A 19,531-nucleotide genomic window follows, 5' to 3' on the forward strand; every position below is an offset into this window, starting at 1 on the left:
GGTAGCTGCCAAGCCACTCCCTAGCAACCAAACAGAGTACCCTAGCAACCGTTTTGCAAAATCTATATCTCTGCATCAATACATTGTAGAGACATGGCGGTTGGCTCTTTTGACTCATGCTAGCAATCTGGACTTCCAACATGCTATCAGTGAATATTTACATGCTAATAGTGATTAGCTAAGTGCTAAAGTGGGCTAAGAACATGCTAATAACTCTATCTCTCTATCTATCTATCACTTCTCATCTATCTCTCTTCTCATCTATCTATCTCTCTATCTCTCTTCTCATCTATCACTTCTCATCTGTCTCTTTTCTCATCTATCACTTCTCATCTATCTCTCTTCTCATCTATCTCTTCTCATCTATCACTTCTCATCTATCTATCTATCTATCTATCTATCTATCTATCTATCTATCTATCTATCTATCACTTCTCATCTATCAATCTATCTATCACTTCTCATTTATCTCTCTTCTCATCTATCTCTCGTCTCATCTATCTATCTATCTCTCTATCTCTCTTCTCATCTATCACTTCTCATCTATCTCTCTTCTCATCTGTCTTCTCATCTATCTCTCTTCTCATCTATGGCTTCTCATCTATGACTTCTCATCTATCTATTAACTCATTCAAATTCATAAACTCTATCTATCTATCTATCTATCTATCTATCTATGATCAACTCACATAGCAACCACCCAAAATAACCTAGCAACCACCCAGAACACCATGGGCAACTGCATAGCAACCACACAAATCACCCTGGCATCATCCTAGCAACCAGCCTGGGTACAATACCAACCGCATAGCAACACCATAGCAACCACCCCGAGTACCCTAGCAACCGCATAGCAACACCATAGCAACCACCCCGAGTACCATAGCAACACCATAGCAACCACCCCGAGTACCTTAGCAACCGCATAGTATCACCCTAGCAACCACCCCGAGTACCCTAGCAACCGCCTAGCAACCACCCGAGTACCCTAGCAACCGCACAGCAACACCCTAGCAACCACCCTGAGTACCCTAGCAACTGCATAGCAACACCTTATCAACCACCCCGAGTACCCTAGCAAGGCATAGCAACACCCTAGCAACCACCCCGAGTACCCTAGCAACAGCATAGCAACACCTTAGCAACCACCCCGAGTACCCTATTAACCGCATAGCAACACCTTAGCAACCACCCCAAGTACCCTAGCAACACCTTAGCAACCACCAGAGTACCCTAGCAACCGCATAGCAACACCCTAGCAACCACCCTGAGTACCCTAGCAACCGCATAGCAACACCCTAGCAACCACCCAAGTACTCTAGCAACCGCATAGCAACACCTTAGCAACCACCCCGAGTATCATAGCAACCGCATAGCAACACCCTAGCAACCACCCCGAGTACCCTAACAACCGCATAGCAACACCCTAGCAACCACCCCGAGTACCCTAGCATCCGCATAGCAACACCCTAGAAACCACCCCGAGTACCCTAGCAACACCATAGCAACCAAACAGAGTGCCCTAGCAACCATTTTGCAAAATCTATATCTCTGCATCAGAACATCGTACAGACATGGGGGTTGGTTTATTTTGTCAAGCAGCCTTTGGAGTATCCTCATTGGTAGCTGGCAAGTCACTCCCTAGCAACCAAACAGTACCCTAGTAACCATTTTGCAAAATCTGTATCTCTGCATCAGAACATCGTCCAGACATGGGGGTTGGTTTATATTGTCAAGCAGCCTTTGGAGTATCATCACTGGTAGCTGCCAAGCCACTCTCTAGCAACCAAACAGAGTACCCTAGCAACCGTTTTGCAAAATCTATATCTCTGCATCAATACATTGTAGAGACATGGCGGTTGGCTCTTTTGACTCATGCTAGCAATCTGGACTTCCAACATGCTATCAGTGAATATTTACATGCTAATAGTGATTAGCTAAGTGCTAAAGTGGGCTAAGAACATGCTAATAACTCTATAAAAACTCCATAGTATCCATCTGTGACAACTACCAATCTATCTATCTAATAAAACTTAAACTTTCAAACTTCAAACTTTTAAAACTTCTTCAAACTTTCTGGCTATGCTTTTTCAAGCCAACTTAAAGTTTGTCCTCAAACTTTTTTATCTAGTTAAGTTGGCTTGAAAAAGCCAACTTACTGATATTGTACTTAAGCTTATTATTATTATTCTTCTTAGACTAAATTTTAAATTGTATCTCCTCCTAGACTGTTCAAGCTACAACCACCAAACTCGGACTAGACATTCAGACTGTTCTGACTCGAGTTGCTATATCTTTTCAGACTGATCTGACTTACGGTTTTCCTAAAAATGCTGATTAAACCTGGAAAAAGCTCCCATTGACTTCCATTGAAATGCCTTGGCTGATCTGAACATTCCGTCCAACTGTCAAAATTCAAATTCAAACACACAGACTCAATTTAACTGCCATTCCTATTTCTAAGCCATTTAAACTCATTCAAACTCATTCTATCTATCTATCTATCTATCTATCTATCTATCAAACTAAATCTATCTATCTATCTATCTATCAAACTAAATCTATATCTCTATCTATCTATCTATCTATCTATCTATCTATCTATCTAAATCTATCTATCTCTATCTATCTATCTATCTATCTAAATCTATCTATCTCTATCTATCTATCAAACTAAATCTATCTCTATCTATCAAACTAAATCTATCTATCTATCTATCTATCAAACTAAATCTATTTATCTATCTATCTATCTATCTCTATCTATCTATCAAACTAAATCTATCTAGCTATCTATCAAACTTTATCTATCTATCTATCTATCTAAATCTATCTATCTCTATCTATCTATCTAAATCTATCTATCTCTATCTATCTATCAAACTAAATCTATCTCTATCTATCAAACTAAATCTATCTCTATCTATCAAACTAAATCTATCTATCTATCTATCTATCTATCAAACTAAATCTATCTATCTATCTATCTATCAAACTAAATCTATCTCTATCTATCAAACTAAATCTATCTCTATCAAACTAAATCTATCTCTATCTATCAAACTAAATCTATCTATCTATCTATCTATCTATCTATCTATCTATCTATCTATCTATCTATCATAGCAACCACCAGATCACCCAAGCAACCACCTTGAACACCATGGCAACAGCACAGCAACCACACAGAGCACCCTAGCAACCGCATAGCAACCACCCAGAACAGCATAACAACCTCCTAGAATATCCTAGCAACCTCATAGCAATACCCTAGCAACCACCCAAAGTACCTTAGCAACCGTATAACAACACCTTAGCAACCACCTGAGTACCCTAGCAACCATATAGCAACACCTTAGCAACCACCCCAAGTACCTTAGCAACCATATAGCAAGACCTTAGCAACCGCATAGCAACACCTTAGCAACCACCCCGAATACCCTAGCAACAACATAGCAACACCTTAGCAACCACCCCTAGTACCATAGCAACCGCATAGCAACCCCCTAGCAACCACCCCGAATACCCTAGCAACCGCATAGCAACACCTTAGCAACCACCCCTATTACCATAGCAACCGCATAGCAACATCCTAGCAACCATCCCGAATACCCTAGCAACCGCATAGCAACACCTTAGCAAACACCCCGAGTACCCTAGCAACTGCATAGCAACACCATAGCAACCAAACAGAGTGCCCTAGCAACCATTTTGCAAAATCTATATCTCTGCATTAGAACATCGTAGAGACGTGGGGGTTGGTTTATATTGTCAAGTAGCCTTTGGAGTATGATTATTCGTAGCTGCCAAGCCAGTCCCTAGCAACCAAACAGTACCCTAGCAACCATTTTGCAAGATCTATATCTCTACATCAGAACATCGTCCAGACATGGGGGTTGGTTTATATTGTCAAGTAGCCTTTGAAGTGTCGCCATTGGTAGCTGGCAAGCCACTCCCTAGCAACCAAACAGTACCCTAGCAACCGTTTTGCAAGATCTATATCTCTGCATCAGAACATCGTACAGACATGGGGTTTGGTTTATATCATGGGCGTAGGTTTGGTCTCAGCTTTGGTGGGGACACCCCACGACACCCCCCCCCCCCAAAAGCACTCTCAAAAAATAAAATTAAAAACTTGAGACTGTGTAATGCTTCACAACCAAACGTTTTATTAACAAATTATGTACATTAGTAATTACACTAACAAAAAATATTCTGCCACAAGGAAATCTAAATAAATAAATATAATAACCTTTTTCTAAACACTATTTACCCTCCAGTACACTCACGTTAATACCTGGGAATGTGAAATGCTGAACAACCATACAGTTTATTAACAAACAAACATAATTTACTATAGGCTACGTTAATAGCCTAATTATACTTACAGAAAACACTGTTGGCTAATTGACATTCAGTTACTTGCTAATTTAGCATTCTATCATCCTGGGTAACACATACTATCACCAGTTAATACTATTTTCCACAGTAGAATCTGCATTTGAAAGCCTGGTCAGTCACTACTGCTAGTTTATTTGTGGGGCTAGCTAATTATAGTTAAAACGGAATATTAAAATATTTTTACTCTGGCCTTTGTATGTGGTAGAGAGACAGTCCTGGTAACTTACCGTCGGCGTCGTCAACATGCGCGCGCGCACACACACACCAACCGCTCGCTGCTAGTGCAAGCACAAAAGTAGTCCCGGCCCGCGCGTGTAGCCTATAAGATACCCCGCCGCCAATCAAATTACGGCGTTTCTTGTACTGTCGTCGTCCTGGCCGTTAGAATCGATCCAAATAGCAGTGCAAAGGAGCTTGCTAAATATTGGTGGGGACAAATTTGTCATATCAAAATATTGATAGGGACTAGTACCTAGCGTCCCCCCCTAAACCTACGCCCATGGTTTATATTGTCAAGTAGCCTTTGGAGTGTTGTCATTGGTAGCTGACAAGCCACTCCCTAGCAACCAAACAAAGTACCCTAGCAACCGTGTTGCAAGATCTATATTTCTGCATCAGAACATCGTAGAGACATGGCGGTTGGCTGTTTTGACTCATGCTAGCAATCTGTACTTCCAACATGCTACACATGCTAGTGAATAGCTACATGCTAATATTGATTAGCTAAGTGCTAAAGTAGACTAACTATCTAAATTACTAAGCTTAAACTTTCAAACTTCAAACTTTCAAAACTACTTCAAACTTTCTGGACCAGCTTTTTCAAGCCAACTTAAAGTTTGTCTTCAAACTTTTTTATCTAGTTAAGTTGGCTTGAAAAAGCCTTGGCTGATCTGAACATTCCGTCCAACTGTCAAAATTCAAATTCAAACACACAGACTCAATTTCACTGCCATTCCTATGTCTAAGCCATTTAAACTCATTCAAACTCATTCAAACTCATTCTATCTATCTATCTATCTATCTATCTATCTATCTATCAAACTAAATCTATCTATCTATCTATCTATCAAACTAAATCTATCTATCTATCTATCAAACTTAATCTTAATCTATCTATCTATCTAACTCATTCAAACTCATCTATCTATCTATTTATCTATCTATCTAACTAAATCTATCTATCTATCTATCAAACTTTATCTATCCATCTAATCTATCTATCTAACTTATTCATACTCATCTATCTATCTATCAAACTTAATCTATCTATCTATCTATCTATCTATCTATCTATCTATCTATCTATCTATCTATCTATCTATCTATCTAACTCATTCAAACTCATCTATCTATCTATATCAAACTTAATCTATCTATCTAACTCATTCAAACTCATCTATCTATCTATCTATCTATCTATCTATCTATCTATCTATCTATCTATCTATCTATCACTGGTAGCTGCCAAGTCACTCCCTAGCAACCAAACAGAGTACCCTAGCAACCATTTTGGAAAATCTATATCTCTGCATCAGAACATCGTACAGACATGGGGGTAGGTTTGTATTGTCAAGCAGCCTTTGGAGTATCATCATTGGAAGCTGCCAAGCCACTCCCTAGCAACCAAACAGAGTACCTAGCAACCATTTTGCAAGATCTATATCTCGGCATCAGAACATCGTAGAGACATGGGGGTTGGTTTATGTTGTCAAGAAGCCTTTGGAGTATCATCATTGGTAGCTGCCAAGCAACTCCCTAGCAACCAAACAGTAGCCTAGCAACCGTTTTGCAAGATCTATATCTCTGCATCAGAACATCGTACAGACATGGGGGTTGTTTTATATTGTCAAGCAGCCTTTGGAGTAGCATCACTGGTAGCTGCCAAGCCAGTGCCTAGCAACCAAACAGTACCCTAGCAACCGTATTTCAAGATCTATATCTGCATCAGAACATCGTACAGACATGGGGGTTGGTTTATATTGTCAAGTAACCTATGGAGTGTCATCATTGGTAGCTGGCAAGCCACTCCCTAGCAACCAAACAGAGTACCCTAGCAACCGTTTTGCAAGATCTATATCTCTGCATCAGAACATTGTAGAGACATGGCTAAATGCATCTCCTCCTAGACTGTTCAAGCTACAACCACCAAACTCGGACTAGACCTTCAGACTGTTCTGACTCGGGTTGCTATATCTTTTCAGACTGATCAGACTCACGGTTTTCCTAAAAAAGCTGATCAAAACTTGGAAAAATCCCATTGACTTTCATTGACGGAATGTTCAAATGAGCCAAGACTATTCAAACTCCAACTGTCAAAATTCAAATTTTGACAGTTGGAGAGGCTCATCAGACTCTATTAGCTGCCATTCTATGTACTATTTCTAATCCATTGAGACTCATTCAAACTTCCATTCTATCTAATATGTCTTTATCTATCTATCTATCTATCTATTTCTCTTTCTAATCTATCTATCTATCTATCAAACTAAATCTATCTATCTATCTATTTGTCTTTCTAATCTATCTATCTATCAAACTAAATCTATCTATCTATTTCTCTTTCTAATCTATCTATCTATCTATCTATCTATCTATTTCTCTTTCTAATCTATCTATCTATCTATCTATCTATCTATCCCTTCTCATCTATTTATCAATCTATCTTTCTTCTCATCTATCACTTCTCATCTATCTATCTATCTATCTATCTATCTATCTATCTATCTATCTATCTATCTATCTATCTATCTATCTATCTCTTTCTAATCTATCTATCTACCTACCTATCTTCTCATCTATCACTTCTCATCTATCTCTCTTCTCATCTATCACTTCTCATCTATCTCTCTATCTATATATCTATCTATTTCTCTTTCTAATCTATCTATTTATCTATCAAACTAAATCTATCTATCTATCTATTTCTCTTTCTAATCTATCTATCTATCAAACTAAATCTATCTATCTATCTATTTCTCTTTCTAATCTATCTATCTATCTATCTATTTCTCTTTCTAATCTATCTATCTATCTATCTATCTATCTATCTATCTATCTATCTATCTATCTATCTATCCCTTCTCATCTATTTATCAATCTATCTTTCTTCTCATCTATCACTTCTCATCTATCTATCTATCTATCTATCTATCTATCTATCTATCTATCTCTCTTTCTAATCTATCTATCTACCTACCTATCTTCTCATCTATCACTTCTCATCTATCTCTCTTCTCATCTATCACTTCTCATCTATCTCTCTATCTATATATCTATCTATTTCTCTTTCTAATCTATCTATTTATCAAACTAAATCTATCTATCTATCTATCTATTTCTCTTTCTAATCTATCTATCTATCTATCTATCTATCTATCTATCTATCTATCTATCCCTTCTCATAGGGCTGGGCGATATATTGCATGCGATTCTCACGCGCATTTCGTCAGTAAAGCCGGTTCCCTGATTACCTCTAAATCGCCATCACCTGCTTTCAAATGGAGCGGCATTTAATAGACAAAGCCGTAGATCACTGATAAGCCACGCAAAATCGGGTTCAGTATCGAAGTCGATTCATTATTATATATTCGATACTGAACGCGATTTTGCGTGGCTTCTCCGTGAACTACGGCTTTGTCTATTAAATGCCGCTCCATTTGAAAGCAGGTGATGGCGATTTAGAGGTAATCAGGGAACCGGCTTTACTGACGGAATGCGCGTGAGAATCGCATGCAATATATCGCCCAGCCCTACCTTCTCATCTATCTATCAATCTATCTATCTTCTCATCTATCACTTCTCATCTATCTCTCTTCTCATCTATCACTTCTCATCTATCTCTCTTCTCATCTATCACTTCTCATCTATCTCTCTATCTATCTATCTATCTATGATCAACTCTCATAGCAACCACCCAAACCAACCTAGCAACCACCCAGAACACCATGGCAACTGCATAGCAACCACACAAATCACCCTGGCATCATCCTAGCAACCAGCCTGGATACAATAGCAACCACATAGCAACACCATGGCAACCACCCCGAGTACCCTAGCAACCGCATAGCAACACCTTAGCAACCACCCCGAGTACCCTAGCAACCGCATAGCAACACCCTAGCAACCACCCCGAGTACCCTAGCAACCGCATAGCAACACCTTAGCAACCACCCAGAGTACCCTAGCAACACCTTAGCAACCACCCCGAGTACCATAGCAACCACATATGAACACCCTAGCAACCACCCCGAGTACCATAGCAACCGCATAGCAACACCCTAGCAACCACCCCGAGTACCCTAGCAACCGCATAGCAACACCTTAGCAACCACCCCGAGTACCCTAGCAACACCTTAGCAACCACCCCGAGTACCCTAGCAACCGCATAGCAACACCCTAGCAACCACCCCAAGTACCCTAGCAACCGCATAGCAACACCCTAGCAACCACCCGAGTACCATAGCAACCGCATAGCAACACCCTAGCAACCACCCCGAGTACCCTAGCAACCGCATAGCAACCACCCCGAGTACCTTAGAAACCGCATAGTATCACCCTAGCAACCACCCCGAGTACCCTAGCAACCGCCTAGCAACCACCCCGAGTACCATAGCAACCGCATAGCAACACCCTAGCAAGTACCCTAGCAACCGCATAGCAACACCTTAGCAACCACCCCGAGTACCCTAGCAACCGCATAGCAACACCCTAGCAACCACCCCGAGTACCCTAGCAACCGCATAGCAACACCTTAGCAACCACCCAGAGTACCCTAGCAACACCTTAGCAACCACCCCGAGTACCATAGCAACCACATATGAACACCCTAGCAACCACCCCGAGTACCCTAGCAACTGCATAGCAACACCTTAGCAACCACCCCGAGTACCCTAGCAACCGCATAGCAACACCCTAGCAACCACCCGAGTACCCTAGCAACCGCATAGCAACACCTTAGCAACCACCCCGAGTACCCTAGCAACCGCATAGCAACACCTTAGCAACCACCCCGAGTACCCTAGCAACACCTTAGCAACCACCCCGAGTACCCTAGCAACACCTTAGCAACCACCCCGAGTACCCTAGCAACCGCATAGCAACACCCTAGCAACCACCCCGAGTACCCTAGCAACCGCATAGCAACACCCTAGCAACCACCCGAGTACCATAGCAACCGCATAGCAACACCCTAGCAACCACCCCGAGTACCCTAGCAACCGCATAGCAACCACCCCGAGTACCTTAGCAACCGCATAGTATCACCCTAGCAACCACCCCGAGTACCCTAGCAACCGCCCCGAGTACCATAGCAACCGCATAGCAACACCCTAGCAACCACCCTGAGTACCCTAGCAACCGCATAGCAACACCTTAGCAACCACCCCGAGTACCCTAGCAACACCTTAGCAACCACCCCGAGTACCCTAGCAACAGCATAGCAACACCATAGCAACCAAACAGAGTGCCCTAGCAACCATTTTGCAAAATCTATATCTCTGCATCAGAACATCGTACAGACATGGGGGTTGGTTTATATTGTCAAGCAGCCTTTGGAGTATCATCACTGGTAGCTGCCAAGCCACTCCCTAGCAACCAAACAGAGTACCCTAGCAACCGTTTTGCAAAATCTATATCTCTGCATCAGTACATCGTAGAGACATGGCGGTTGGCTCTTTTGACTCATGCTAGCAATCTGGACTTCCGACATGCTAGCAGTGAATAGCTACAAGCTGATAGTGATTAGCTAAGTGCTAAAGTGGGCTAAGAACATGCTAATAACTCTATAAAAACTCCATAGTATCCATCTGTGACAATTACCAATCTATCTATCTATCTATCTATCTATCTATCTATCTATCTATCTATCTATCTATCTATCTAATAAAACTTAAACTTTCAAACTTCAAACTTTTAAAACTTTCTGGCTATGCTTTTTCAAGCCAAGTTAAAGTTTGTCCTCAAACTTTTTTATCTAGTTAAGTTGGCTTGAAAAAGCCAACTTACTGAAATGCTTATTAAACTTATTATTATTATTATTATTATTATTATTCTGAGACTAAAATTTCTAACACTAACTAAAGCTAAAGCTAAAAGCTAGAACTACTAAATTCGGCTCAAACCTTAAGACTGTTCTGACCAAGTGTGCTATATCTTTTCTAAGTGATCTGACTTACGGTTTTCCTAAAAATGACTATTAAAGCTCGGAAAAATCCCATTGACTTTCATTGACGGAATGTTCAAATGAGCCAAGACTTTCAAATTCCAACTGTCAAAATTCAAATTTAAACTACGGAAGCCTAATAGACTCAAAAACTCAATTAGACTCAAGTGCCATTCTATGTACTATTTCTAATCCATTGAAACTCATTCAAACTCATCTATCTATCTATCTATCTATCTATCTATCTATCTATCTATCTATTAAACTAAATCTATCTATTTATCTATCTATCAAACTAAATCTATCACTTCTCATCTATATATATCTATCACTTCATCTCTATCTATCTATCAAACTAAATCTATCAATCTATCTATCTATCTATCACTTCTCATCTATCTATCTATCAAACTAAATCTATCGATCTATCACTTCTTAGCAACCAACTCCCTAGCAACCAAACAGAGTACCCTAGCAACCGTTTTGCAAAATCTATATCTCTGCATCAGGACATCGTACAGACATGGAGGTTGGTTTATATTGTCAAGCAGCCTTTGGAGTATCATCATTGGTAGCTGCCAAGCCACTCCCTAGCAACCAAACAGAGTACCCTAGCAACCGTTTTGCAAGATTTATATCTCTGCATCAGAACATCGTAGAGACATGGCTGTTGGCTCTTTTGACTCATGCTAGCAATCTGGACTTCCAAAATGCTACACATGCTAGCAGTGAATAACTACATGCTAATAGTGATTAGCTAAGTGTTAAAGTGGGCTAAAAACATGTTAATAACTATAAAAACTCCATAAAAACTCCATAGTAACCATCTGTGACAACTACCAACCACCTAGCAACATCATAGCAACCACCCAGGTTACCATAGCAACCACCTAACAACCACCCAGAACACCCTAGCAACTGCCTAGCAACACCTTAGCAACCACCCAGGTTACCATAGCAACTCCCTAGCAACCACCCAGAGTACCCTAGCAACCGCATAGCGACACCTTAGCAACTACTCCGTGTAACCTAGCAACCATATAGCAACACCCTAGCAACCACCCCGAGTACCTTAGCAACCATATAGCAACACCTTAGCAACCACCCCGAGTACCCTAGCAACCACATAGCAACAGCCTAGGAACCATCCTAAGTACCTTAGCAACCGCATAGTAAAATCCTAGCAACCACCTTTCCCTGACTATCTATCTATCAAAACTACTAAACTAAAACTGAAACTTTCAAACTGAAAACTTTCAAACTTTAAACTTTATAAACTACTTTAAACTTTCAGGCTAGGCTTTTTCAAGCCAACTTAAAGTTTGTCTCAACGAACTTTTTAATCTAGTTATTATTGTTATTATTATTACGGGAATTGTTGTTCATTAGTTACATTTACAAGTAAACAACTTAGTGTAAAATGGGCACACATTCGTGATTTCTTAATATTTGATTAGGAAGATTGCATTTCACTTTACTTAATGCCAACAATGATGTATTTATACAGATTAGTAACTATTATTACTCAATATAAGTATTTATAAGAACACAACCTGGCTATTTATAACAATATATTCACTAATTTGACAAATAAATCTGAATAAAAATTCATTGTAACTATAATATAATAACATAGCAATGCAAGCTGCATCTTTATAAATTCATTCATGGAACCATACGACAGACTAATTAATACTGGATATGCATTGAAAAGGAAAATGCATGACTTATAAGTAATTATAAAAAGAATATAAATGTAACTATAACTGTTCTTATAATATGGTATAGGTCTTAAGTCTTTATAAATGTTTATAAAATAGTAATACTTGCTTATAAATAAGTATAAATGGAGCTATAATTCATTATAAGCATGGTCTTCATAGAAAGTGTTACCGAATTTAATTATTCAGAATTTTAATTCTGAATAATTTTTCAAGCCCTTTTTTTTCATGCTGCTGAGATGATCAAAACTTTTTCAGTAGCCATAAAAAACACACACTTTAGCTATCCCAGACTACATTCCCATTGTTTTTGACCCAAACAATATAACTTTAAAAAAAAAAAAAAAAAAAAAAAAAAATTTGTAATTGTCAAAACTTTTTACTAATCTGGTAAATGGGTGGTGCAGGTTGTATTGCTAAATGCACGTGTTCTCAGTTTTTAGCCTTTGCAAGCCTATATTTTTGATGCACTGCAAAAATTAAACTGATTGAACGTAAATCCATAATTGTGCCAATATTATCTAATTTATTTTCTACATTAATGTTTATATTTTTATACTATACCACATTTTTAGTATACTTATTATCATTACTGAAATCAGCAACCTCATTTACATAACCTATGTATCATTACAACAACAGGTGTTTATTTAATATTTGTTTAATAAATGGAAAAATAGTAGTTTGCTTTTAAATGCATGTGTGGAATATATACGATATGTTCTTTCAGGTTTGCCACATCATTTTGAAAATATGTCAGGTTTCATTGAGGAAAAAAAAAAAAAAAGGTTGTAAATTGTGTAAGGTGTTGCGGTAATGAGAGAAATCAATCAAAATTAAAAAAAAAAAACAGCTGGTTATTTAAAAAATAAATATTAATTCAGAATTTCAAGTAACTGCCCATGATTGTTAATAATCAATTTTTAAAAATGTGAAATTGTATTTGCTTTTCTAACAGTGTTGATGTTTTCAGACTGTTGCGGTAATGAGATTTTTTTTTTTTTAGGACTTGTTTTGGAAATTGTTCAAAAAATGTCTTAAATTGTAAGTAAACATTTTTAAATTAATGTTCACAAATACTCCACAAAAAAAAAAAAAGCTAATTAAAGCATTTTTCAATTTTCATGTTTGAAATTTTTAAAACCGAGTTTTCATGAGAATCACCCAAATAGTAAACCTTTCTGTAATATAAGGATTCTGCGGACTATTTGTTCTATTTGTAAGCAGCTCTTGTATGTAACAGACTTTAGCTCTAGCAGAGTGATCACAGTGAATCCAGACAGACCTCAGGAACATGCATGCTTCTTTATTTTAGAAGCAAGTTCCACTGAAGTGTGATCTAATCCAGTCCTAACCCCATTTTCAGGGTGCACTGGAGGCATGTGGTAAGGTGTCACTCTTAGAGGTCTTCACCAAAACTGCTGCAGTCAAGGTGGGTCCTGACAAACCCCTGGAGGGGGTTCGATTAGCTGCTCTGCAGGTATATTAGATTTCTGATACCATCATCAAACTGTGTTGTATTCTGGGTTGTGTATATATAATCGTTTAACACATTAAATTTAATGACATAATTTGTGTCCCATTTTAATTTTGAATAAAGGCAGGAAAAACATTGCTTGTTCCAACACCTCGGCTAAGAACTGGATTACTCAACAGGATCATTCCGCCAAAAGGTGCAACCAAACAAGAACTGTGTGTTTGTTCTACTTCTCAGGTGAAATTATGCATTTTCTAAAGTTATGCAGTGTTGCATTGTTGCACTTCCTGATGTTTCAATTGAAAAATTCTTTGCTTAAGGGTATTAAAGATTTCAGTGTCCCGATTGGTTTAGATGACAAAGTTCAAGTGGATCTTGTCGTAATTGGATCTGTGGCTGTATCTGATAAAGGTAAAACTCTGCACCTTAGGATGACTTGAGTTTCTTGTATTTTCTTCTCATAATACAATGAACTGACAATATTCAATGCCATTAGGCTACAGAATTGGAAAAGGTGAAGGCTTTGCAGATATGGAATATGCTCTGATGGCATGTATGGGAAACGTGGGTGAATCCACTGTGGTCGTCACCATTGTTCACGATTGCCAGGTTAGTCATTTAGCCTGTAATAACTGTCAGGTTTCACTCATTGTGATAAAATGAAAAAGCCTTGAAATGAAAACTGTAAAAACTTCTACAACTCCTAAACGATCCTCAATAAACCACAAAAGGATAAGATTTACAGATTGTAGGATAAAGATAGTGTGATTGTGTTATTTGTGTATTTGAATAATCCTTTATCAAGGCTTCAGATATATAATTTGAGATGGAAGATAAACTGTTAAAATTTTTAATATTTTACTGTGACATCTGTAGTAAACATAAGGCTCAAAATTAACTTTACTTAATAGCGCTGGTGCTTCCAACTTAAAAAGTTAGGAGAACCAGCAAAACTTTAGGCGCACCCACCAAAAATTTAGGAGCATGTACAACAATTACAATTTATATATATTAAACTCTTAAAAAAAAACGTTTTTTTTTTTTTTTTTTTTTTTTTACCCAAACACTGGGTTGAGGCTGTTGAGTCATTTTGTTGGGTTATTTTTCCCATGGTTGGATAGTTTTTGTTTAACCCAGCCATTTGTGTTAGAGGCTGGTCAATCTCACTGATAGCTGAAACAATACACCCCTCCCCCTCCTGCCCTCCCACACAACAACCCAGCAGATGGGTTATACAGCGCAGGCTTTTGGATGTTAAAATATTAGATTCGCAGCTCCCATGCCTAACAGCGGCCCATGACCAGCTCAGATTTTGCCAACACACTGCTGTGCTTATGACAGGAATGTGGAAAATAGAAGAAAAAAATAATAATAATCGAAGCGTAGAGGAGAGAGAACTCTCCAAATCTATGCATTGACTTCTGCCTAAATCCACTGTAAAAATAAATCATCCACCTGCCAACCGTCCAATGATATTCTCTAATATAGATATCTCCACACTGCAGACCCCATTTTAGTTTGAAAACACCAGGGTTGCATTTTTAATGCTGCAGCTACATACTGTAAGCAAATGAGCTCAAAAGGGAAATATGAATAATCAACTCATAATTAATTATAAATATTTGGATCAGTTAATCGAATTAACTTCATGTAGCTGAATGACTATTACAATCAATTAATCTGTTTGGCCAGCGTATTGCTTGTCTATCATCACTTCAGAAAGGATATTTTCCATGGCCACAGAAAAATAACGCTTTCTTAGCATGTAGCTGTGGTCATAATCATTTAAAATGACATTGGTTTATAAGCAGATCAGAATCAACTTGCAAGAATGTGCACAATAGTTTTATTTAACTAAATCTCAAACATACACTCTTAGAAGAAAAGGTTCTATATAGAACCAAACAAGGTTCTATCAGGCGCTTCATATATGGAACCCCTAAAAGGTTCTATATAGAACCCTTTTTAAGGGTTTAATCAAAAGAACCCTTTAGGGTTCTTTATTGCCAGGAAAAAGGTTCTATATAGAAACTTTTTATGGGTTCATTTTATTGATTTAGTTTTTAATTTATTTTAATTAAATTTTATGAATTAACCTGCTTATATAGTTAATCACTAGAAAAACTTACCCGTAGGCATAACACATCAAAATAATATGTAATCATTTAAGACATTTTTATTAGCATTTACAATGACACAGGCAATATAAAACACACTGCAATTCAATTTGTTTAAAAAAAAATGAACTAAAAGACTAGCTAGTAGAATTGTTTTTAAATTCATGAGCATTAAATGATAATTTAATATTCAGATAAGCATTTAAACAATAAAAACAAATGACCCATGGCAAATTCAGTACTGAGAAAGGCTAAATAGTGAAGAAACTGGCTTTTAAATGCTCCATATTGAACAAAAAGTAGACAGCCAACAGATACTTTTGACATCTCTGTGTTTTCAATCAGGGGCACGTCCATTTTGATGCTGACTCTCTTTGCGTTCAGGGGGCTTGACATCCTAAGATGGAGATGCAAGTCAGAAAAACATTTATTAGACTTATGGAGAGTACAGTACAACAGAAAACAGAAAGGAATCTTTCACAAGTACATCTTAAAACTTACGTGAATCATAGAGGAGTGTGTTATTTTCATCTTTGAAGTAATTGAAGTAATGCTGCACTCCAGAGTCCATCCCTGCAGTGAGAGAGCAAAAAGATGTTTTTCTAAAACACAGTATGCGTGGAGGCGTGAATAATCATGAATAATGGGTGATTCTCACCTGAGAAGACAAAAGAATAGCATAAAGAGCTCTAATGAGCTGCATAAATAATGAGCTCTTTCAGTCAGGTAGGCTGTGAAAAAACCCTCTGTGATCATGATTCAAATCTCATTATAATGTAAATCAAACATACAGAAAAAATAGCAATACTGTGAAATATTATTACAATTTAAAATAATGGTATTCTATTATATTCTTTAAAATATAATGTATTTCTGTGATGCAAAGTGTCTGAACAATTATGTTACCTCTATGGCATTTCATATAGGCTTTTAGCTTAAAAGCATGCACATTTGGAGAAATACTGATGGATTCTCATGTTTGTCAATTTTCTATACAGAGGAGTAATATTTATTCAGGATTTATTGTCATTACTATGAGTGCTGGATACTGTGTTTTGAATTCATATTTACAGCCGGAGGGCGCTCTGTGCACCTTTAGTCCACAAATGCTAAATGGTGAAGAAACTGGCTTTTAAATGCTCCATATTGAACAAAAAGTAGACAGCCAACAGATACTTTTGACATCTCTGTGTTTTCAATCAGGGGCACGTCCATTTTGATGCTGACTCTCTTTGCGTTCAGGGGGCTTGACATCCTAAGATTGAGATGCAATTCAGAAAAACATTTATTAGACTTATGGAGAGTACAGTACAACAGAAAACGGAAAGGAATCTCTCACAAGTACATCTTAAAACTTACGTGAATCATAGAGTAGTGTTATTTTCATCTTTGAAGTAATTGAAGTAATGCTGCACTCCAGAGTCCATCCCTGTAGTGAGAGAGCAAAAAGAAATATTAATTTATTATTATTAATTATTGCATTAAACACGGAAAATAGAAAAACAAATACAAGCCACTTCAGATTAGCAGATTTACAAGTTTCCCAAAGTTGGTACTGTGAGTAAAAATAATGTAGTTTTTTGTGTCATTGGTTTGCAGATGAAGGTCTTTTCTTCATCTTCATTCCATAATGCATCTTCAAGAACCAAATACAATGTTTAGCATAATTTAGGCCTTCAATCAATTCAGAAAAAAGTATGCTATAACTGCAAACACCAAATACTCACAGCTATATCCACAGAAGAAACATCTTCATCAGCTCCTCTCTTGTTCTTCGGGGTTTCTCTTGAATTCATGTTTATAACAGTGCGGTCTGGCTTTACAGTGATCACGTGATTTGACTGCTCCTGAAACATCGTTTTATGCATTTTCTAGGTCGAATACAATCTACAATACAAAGAAAAGTGTATTAGGATATAACATGAACTCTAGCCACCATTACTGTTAGTGATTTTTGGATTAGCCTCACATGAGGGCACCACAAATGTAGTGATTTTGGTCTTAATTATTATTAATATTAATATTTTGGATTAATATTAATATTGAGTCAGACGATTCCTTCCAATATTTTGGGGCACCAGTCAGGATTCTCACCTTGACAATAAAAAACAATCATGAAAGATCAACTGAATTAATATTTTATAAATTGGAGGAAGTTTATCATCTGACCAATCTGATGGATTTAGTGAGATTCGGGTGAGCTTGTAGAGCCTCTGATTAACAAGAATGACAGTTTGCAATAAAATGAATTTATTAACAAAAAGACATACAAGAGTAAAATATCACATTCACTAAATACTACAAAGGAAAATGACTAAACTAAGAAAATTGAATCAATAATCAAACAGAAACTACAAACTACAACACAAATGGATGTTAACCTAACTGAATGCCAAGTAGATGAGCAACGGATTGGACAAAGCAATGAATGGGTAATTAGCAGTCTATGAGGGGGTCAGTTGTGGTCTTTCTGGATGCTGGTATAAAAATAAAAAAAAAGTAAATAAGCATTTAAATCCGACACTGCGCGTTGTAGTGATTTTTGGATTAGCCTCACATGAGGGCACCACAAATGTAGTGATTTTTGGATTAGCCTCACATGAGGGCACCACAAATGTAGTGATTTTGGTCTTAATTATTATTAATATTAATATTTTGGATTAATATTAATATTGAGTCAGACGATTCCTTCCAATATTTTGGGGCACCAGTCAGGATTCTCACCTTGACAATAAAAAACAATCATGAAAGATTGTTAACTGAATTAATATTTTATAAATTGGAGGAAGTTTATCATCTGACCAATCTGAAGGATTTAGTGAGATTCGGGCGAGCTTGTAGAGCCTCTGATTAACAAGAATGACACAGTTTGCAATAAAATGAATTTATTAACAAAACGACATACAAGAGTAAAATATCACACTCACTAAATACTACAAAGGAAAATGACTAAACTAAGAAAATTGAATCAATAATCAAACAAACTACAAACTACAACACACATGGATGTTAACAAAACTGAATGCCAAGTAGATGAGCAACGGATTGGACAAAGCAATGAATGGGTAATTAGCAGTCTATGAGGGGGTCAGTTGTGGTCTTTCTGGATGCTGGTATAAAAAAAAAAAAAGTAAATAAGCATTTACTCTGAATACAGATAACGTGTCTAATGTATCTATCTGTGTATGCTGACCCTAGACAAACAGTCTCTACACAAATAGCAATCTCATTTAGCAACAACCTAATGCCAAGGCTTTTGGAAAAGGTTTGGTTAGCATATATTTACGTTTCACTTGGTCGGGTGATCAGTCCGGAATGGGAAACGTTGTCCTCTGGTATCCTTCCGTGTACAGTGGGAGACTGGATTGCTTTCCAACAGCTGCAGAGCTACACTGAGTGCTGGAGGTCTTTGTGTGATCCAGAGAACTGTAGGTCAGATGGTGGTCGGTCCGTAGGATCTTCTGTAGGTTGGAGGTACTTGGGTTATGCAGGTCAGGAGTCAAAGTCCTCTGCAGAAGCACTTTGGCTGCTTGAGCCGTGTGGTGAAAGGTTTACTCGCAAGAGTCTCACCTTGGTCGTGCTGTTGTCTTCCCTCATCAGGTCAGAAACTCAGAACAAGGGTCTGTTCACTTTGGTAAAACTTTTATTCCTTCTC

The 19,531-nt window shown here is 37.8% G+C and overlaps 1 protein-coding gene across 1 annotated transcript in view; it reads left to right on the plus strand.

Annotated features, from left to right (window-relative positions):
• The window catches only part of mthfsd (methenyltetrahydrofolate synthetase domain containing), a 210,661-nt gene that overhangs the window by 103,943 nt on the left and 87,187 nt on the right, over nt 1-19,531 (plus strand). The window contains exons 3-6 of the mRNA XM_067389353.1: nt 13,649-13,762; nt 13,883-13,996; nt 14,080-14,170; nt 14,256-14,368. Coding sequence (XP_067245454.1) covers nt 13,649-13,762; nt 13,883-13,996; nt 14,080-14,170; nt 14,256-14,368 — 432 coding nt within the window. The remainder of the gene's footprint in view (nt 1-13,648; nt 13,763-13,882; nt 13,997-14,079; nt 14,171-14,255; nt 14,369-19,531) is intronic.

Source organism: Chanodichthys erythropterus, chromosome 7 (genome assembly GCF_024489055.1).
Source record: "Chanodichthys erythropterus isolate Z2021 chromosome 7, ASM2448905v1, whole genome shotgun sequence".
Classification (NCBI taxonomy): Eukaryota; Metazoa; Chordata; class Actinopteri; order Cypriniformes; family Xenocyprididae; genus Chanodichthys; species Chanodichthys erythropterus.